The sequence below is a fragment of the Nyctereutes procyonoides genome, unplaced genomic scaffold (genome assembly GCF_905146905.1).
Source record: "Nyctereutes procyonoides isolate TBG_1078 unplaced genomic scaffold, NYPRO_anot_genome, whole genome shotgun sequence".
NCBI classification, from domain to species: domain Eukaryota; kingdom Metazoa; phylum Chordata; class Mammalia; order Carnivora; family Canidae; genus Nyctereutes; species Nyctereutes procyonoides.
The window spans coordinates 39,928,043-39,934,341 of NW_026575020.1; the positions used below are offsets into that span (position 1 = coordinate 39,928,043).

Here is a 6,299-nt window from a genome sequence, read left to right on the forward strand (position 1 = left end):
GAGTCCGCCGGGGGGGCGCAGCTGTGACGTTAGTTGCGGAGGAGGCCGCTTCGAATCGGCGGCGGCCAGCTTGGTGGCCTGGACCAATCAGCGGCCTCCAACGAGCAGCGCCTACGCCAATCGGTGGCCTCCACGACGGGGCTGGGGGGAGGGTATATAAGCGGCCTCGGCGACGGCGCGGTCGACGCTGGCTGAGACATCACAGACTCATCGACTTGGGGGATTTTTGTGAGTCTGAGAGGTAAGCGCCGCGGCCTGTCTTTCCGGACCTGCCCTTCACCTTGTCTGCTGCTCCTGCTGACCCCGGGCCTTGTACCCTCAGATCAGTCACCTCGGTGCGCTCCGGTGCTGCGGCCTGTGGTTGGATTGCCCGTGACGTCCTGACTGACTGCTGACCCACTGGCCTACGGCGCCGGCAAGATGAAGCTGTCCCTGGTGGCTGCGGTGCTGCTGCTGCTCGGCGCGGCGCGGGCCGAGGAAGAGGACAAGAAGGAGGACGTGGGCACGGTGGTCGGCATCGACCTGGGCACCACCTACTCCTGGTGAGTGGGGTTTGTGGAGAGGGGGGAATGGGGCGTGGCCTCCTGGGCTGCGGTGAGACTCGCGGTGCTGATTCCTTGCGTTCTTCGTGATGTTTCCGCCAGCGTCGGGGTGTTCAAGAACGGCCGCGTGGAGATCATCGCCAACGATCAGGGCAATCGCATCACGCCGTCTTATGTGGCCTTCACGCCTGAAGGGGAGCGTCTGATCGGCGATGCGGCAAAGAACCAGCTCACTTCCAACCCCGAGAACACCGTCTTCGACGCCAAGCGGCTCATCGGCCGCACATGGAACGACCCGTCTGTGCAGCAGGACATCAAGTTCTTGCCTTTCAAGGTCCGATAGGGCTTTTTTTTTTTTTTTCTTCTCACCCGAAGAGAAAGTGGGCGATGGGGGGTCGGAGTGTTTAAGAATAATAAGTTACGGAAAAATTGAGACAACAGAAAGGATACAAATGTGGTGTACATGTAATAACTTTTATTGAGTAATCTTGGTATGTTACAAATATTGCCAAAGTAAGCTCGGCAAATAAAGACACTTCCCACGGGACTATTCTGTCTGCATAGTTTGTATTAAGAGCCTGATTAAGGGCGTGGGGTGGGGGTTAATGGGTGACGGGCACTGAGGGGGGCACTTGACGGGATGAGCACTGGGTGTTATTTTGTATGTTGGTAAATTGAACACCAATTAAAAATAAATTTATTAAAAAAAAAAAAGAGCCTGATTAAAACCGAAGAGGCTGGGGATCCCTGGGTGGCTCAATGGTTTGGCACCTGCCTTTGGCCCAGGGTGCGATCCTGGAGTCCCGGGATCGAGTCCCACGTCGGCTCCCGGTATGGAACCTGCTTCTCCCTCTGCCTGTGTCTCTGCCTCTCTCTCTCTCTCTATGTCTATCATAAATAAATAAACAAATAAATCTTAAAAAAAAAAAAACCGAAGAGGCTTGTCTTTATAAGGCATCCATACTCCTTAAGTATTTCTAGGCAATATTCAGCTCCAAGCGACCAAAGTAAACCAAACTATGGGGGGAGAAAGTGGGACTCAGTCCTCTTTTTAAAGTTTTAAATGTTTGTGCTTCTGTGTCTGAAATTAATGATCATTCTTTAAAATAGGTGGTTGAGAAGAAGACAAAACCATACATTCAAGTTGATATTGGAGGTGGGCAAACAAAGACATTTGCTCCTGAAGAAATTTCTGCCATGGTTCTAACCAAAATGAAGGAAACTGCGGAGGCTTATTTGGGAAAGAAGGTAAATATTTCAAGAACAATGTTAAGTTTAATTTTATTTTCCCTATTCTTGTATTTATTGTGTTGTGTAGATGCCTTTAGTATTTTAATAACTTGAATCTGAATGACATTCATAAATCAATTTTTAATTTACTTGCATATTTTACTGTAGGCTCAACAAATATTAGGGACTTTGTTACCACTTAATGCTTGCAAATCCATGGGTATAAAATTACATATACCCATCTAACAGCAGATTGTCTTAGAAACTAAAGCGGTGGTTTGAGTGCAACTTATATAAGAGTTGAACCATCTGATAATATACACTTAATTACCTGTTATTCTTTAGGTAACCCATGCAGTTGTTACTGTACCAGCCTACTTCAATGATGCCCAACGCCAGGCAACCAAAGATGCTGGCACTATTGCTGGGTTGAATGTTATGAGGATCATTAATGAGCCGTGAGTGTCAAATTCAGAAATAATGGCATATTTGCCAAATAGGGGGAATGTAAACTTAACTAAGTCATTTTTTTCTTTCTCATTCTGTTAACAGTACAGCAGCTGCTATTGCTTACGGCTTGGATAAGAGGGAAGGGGAGAAGAATATCCTGGTGTTTGACCTGGGTGGTGGAACTTTTGATGTGTCTCTTCTCACCATTGACAATGGTGTCTTTGAAGTTGTGGCTACTAATGGAGATACTCACCTGGGTGGAGAAGACTTTGACCAACGTGTCATGGAACACTTCATCAAACTCTACAAAAAGAAGACTGGCAAAGATGTTAGGAAAGACAACAGAGCTGTGCAGAAACTCCGGCGGGAGGTAGAAAAAGCCAAACGGGCCCTGTCTTCTCAACATCAAGCAAGAATTGAAATTGAGTCCTTCTATGAAGGAGAAGACTTCTCTGAGACTCTGACTCGGGCCAAGTTTGAAGAGCTAAATATGGTATATTCCTTGTTTTTTTTGCTTGGCTAATGAGACCTAGTTGGACTCTGTGTTTAGGATACTGCATTTAGATATTTAGTCAATATCTGGGTGGAACAGGTATCACCACAATAATTGTGTTTCCTATTCTAGGACCTGTTCCGTTCTACCATGAAGCCTGTCCAGAAGGTGCTGGAGGATTCTGACTTAAAGAAGTCTGATATTGATGAAATTGTTCTTGTTGGTGGCTCTACTCGAATTCCAAAGATTCAACAACTGGTTAAAGAGTTCTTCAATGGCAAGGAGCCATCCCGTGGCATAAACCCAGACGAGGCTGTAGCATATGGTGCTGCTGTCCAGGCTGGTGTACTTTCTGGTGATCAAGATACAGGTATGGCAGTATCACAGCATCTTCCACAGTACTTCAGTAGCTTGAGAGGAAGAGTATAATTAGCTCTTGCTTTAGAAAGCAATAGAACATGAGCAGCAGGGTCACACAGCTAATAAAGGGTTAATTGAGGACAAGACCTGGGTTAGTTTCAAGATGATTAGCAGCTATTTTAATTCACTGCTTCTGAAATGATTTGCATTAAATGGCACGATGGAGAAGATAAAGTTAAATAATTCAGGGGGAGACTGCTTGGTAGTGCTCCTGTGACCCTTGAATTAGAACTTAACATTGGTTAACTTACCTTTGTAGGTGATCTGGTACTGCTTGATGTATGTCCCCTTACACTTGGTATTGAAACTGTGGGAGGTGTCATGACCAAACTGATTCCAAGGAACACTGTGGTGCCCACCAAGAAGTCTCAGATCTTTTCTACAGCCTCTGATAACCAACCAACTGTTACAATCAAGGTCTATGAAGGTAATACCCTACATTTGTTAATGACATAGTATGTTTTTGAAAAGCATGACTTCTTAATATATTCTATTGAAATGAGGACAGAAAGAAACAGCTGCTGTCTTCAGATGAGGGTTCCCCAATATGACTAGTGTTCAGTTTGGTAGAGTCAGCCCCAAATCTAGTTCTTACCTACCTATCTGGCACTGTTTGTCTATAAAGATAACTTCTGAGCTGGCTCTTAAAATGCAATAAGAAAAGTTCATAATGATGTAGATGAAGTTCAATTAAAAGTTAGTAGTAACATAGGGACGCCTGGGTGGCTCAGCGATTTGGCACCTGCCTTCAGTCCAGGGCGTGATCCTGGAGTCCCAGGATTGAGTCCCGTATCAGGCTCCCTGCATGGAGCCTGCTTCTCCCCCTGCCTCTGTCTCTGCCTCTGTCTCTGTCTCTCTCATAAATAAATAAATAAATAAATAAATAAATAAATAAATAAATAAATAAATAAATAAAATCTTAAAAAAAAAAAAGGTTAGTAGTAACTTAACATAGTCTCACTTGCTACTCCTTATAGATCAATATCCACTTTTAGCTTGATAAGCATGCCCTTGCCACTGTAAGCTCTAACAGACTGAAGTGTAAGTATTCAGATGTACTAATGTTTGTCAGTAATAACAAGTGTTTTTTTTGGTGTAACTTCTAGGTGAACGACCCCTGACAAAAGACAATCACCTCCTGGGAACTTTTGATCTGACTGGAATTCCTCCTGCTCCTCGTGGAGTCCCACAGATTGAAGTCACCTTTGAGATAGATGTGAATGGCATTCTTCGCGTGACCGCTGAAGACAAAGGTACGGGCAACAAAAATAAGATCACAATTACCAATGATCAAAATCGCCTGACACCTGAAGAAATTGAAAGGATGGTTAATGATGCTGAGAAGTTTGCCGAGGAAGACAAAAAGCTCAAGGAGCGCATTGATACTAGAAATGAATTAGAAAGCTATGCCTATTCTCTAAAGAATCAGATTGGAGATAAAGAAAAGCTGGGAGGTAAACTCTCCTCTGAAGATAAGGAGACCATGGAAAAAGCTGTAGAGGAAAAGATTGAATGGCTAGAAAGTCACCAAGATGCTGACATTGAAGATTTCAAGGCTAAAAAGAAGGAACTGGAAGAAATTGTTCAGCCAATTATCAGCAAACTCTATGGAAGTGCAGGCCCTCCCCCAACTGGTGATGAGGAACCAGCAGACAAAGATGAGTTGTAGACATTGCTCTGCTAGTGCTGTAATATTGTAAATACTGGACTCAGGAACTTTCGTTAGGAGAAAATTGAGAGAACTTAAGTCTCGAATGTAATTGGAATCTTCACCTTGGAGTGGAGTTGAAAATGCTATAGCCCAAGTGGCTGTTTACTGCTTTTCATTAGCAGTTGCTCACATGTCTTGGGGTGGGGGGAAAGGAAGAATTGGCTATCTTAAAAAGTGGGTAAAAAAGCTGGTTTTAGGGCGTGTGTTCACCTTGGAAATGTTCTATTTAACAATTGCGTCATGCACATGTGGTGTAGGAACTTTTTCTACCATAAGTGACACCAATAAATGTTTGTTATTTACACTGGTCTAATTTTTGTGATAAGCTTCTAATTAAGTCATTTGCCTCAAGGTTATATTCCCACTTGTGTGGAGGGAGTTGGAGTTTTGAGGTAAAGAAACATTTTTATCTAATACTTTTCAGGGAAATTGCCTTACAATCTAGTTTAAGAAAGGGGCAGGGGGGGCTCGGTTGAGCATCTGACTTGATTTCAGCTCAGGTCATGATCTCAGTGTCATGCAATCAAGCCCCATGTTGGCTTGTCTCTGCCCCTCCCAACTACTCCCTCCTCCCCTTCAAAAGTAAAATCTTTAGAAACAAAAAAGGACAGGAGGGGCACCTGGGTGGTGCAGCCTGCTAAGTGATTGACTTCTGGTTTGGGGTCAGGTTGTGATCTCAGGGTTATGAGCTTGAGCCCCATGTCAGGCTCCATGCTCAGCATCGAGTCTGCTTGAGACTCTCCCTGTCCCTCTGTGCTGGCACCCCCTCCCCCACAAAATAAATCTTAAAAGCAGGGGGCAAGAAAGATAAGAAACCACCTTACCTAATAAGCAAGGGCCATTTTACAATGTCCAAGAGTGGAATTTTCTTGAACATAGTTGAAATTTCTGATTTCCCCTTTAAAACTTTATGGTGGCTTTTTATTACTAACACTTTATAGCTGCTAGAATTCTGAGACTTGCTATGAGTGATGGGTCACTGATGTTAACTTTATACACTTGGATTCAGTTCATAATTTTAGGATCTAAAGATGTATTTTAAAACCTTTGCTGTGTCAGAATCTCCATCTCTGGAATTTCTCCTTACTGGTCTGAAGTGGGGTCTAGGATGGTGACCCTGAAACTACTTGAAGCCCTGCTACAATTGTGGATCTAAGGCAGTATTTGTATCAAAAGAGGTTCAAGATTACTTAGATTGGCTTCCTGAGGAAAGGGATGATCTAAATGGATAATTTTGTGTGATCAATAAAGAGCAGGCTCTCTGGTACTAATAAACCCAATACTGCTCAAGGATAAATATTTTATAGGTGGGCAACCAGCTTAAAGGTTAATTTGCTAACTGTGGCAGAACTGGAACCTGATGGCATGATTATTTTACTCCGAGGCCCAGGCCCCTCCCAGAAGTATTTGAACAAGCCTGCAGTGTAATACCAAAGGTCTTCAGGTCAAGTTC

General features: G+C 43.8%; 1 protein-coding gene across 2 annotated transcripts; it reads left to right on the forward strand.

Annotated features, from left to right (window-relative positions):
• Positions 1–153: 153 nt before the first annotated feature.
• Positions 154–5,148, forward strand: HSPA5 (heat shock protein family A (Hsp70) member 5). Of its 2 annotated transcripts, XM_055319097.1 has the most exons (9): positions 154–241; positions 323–542; positions 645–876; positions 1,653–1,790; positions 2,118–2,230; positions 2,325–2,715; positions 2,848–3,085; positions 3,395–3,562; positions 4,242–5,148. In XM_055319097.1, the coding sequence occupies exons 2-9, from the start codon at positions 421–423 to the stop codon at positions 4,802–4,804; spliced, it is 1,965 nt and encodes a 654-aa protein (XP_055175072.1). In that variant the 5' UTR covers positions 154–241; positions 323–420; the 3' UTR covers positions 4,805–5,148. The 2 variants fall into 2 exon arrangements, with proteins under 2 accessions (XP_055175072.1, XP_055175082.1); XM_055319107.1 differs by lacking the exon at positions 154–241 and having other exon boundaries at positions 248–542.
• The last annotated feature ends 1,151 nt before the right edge of the window (positions 5,149–6,299 follow it).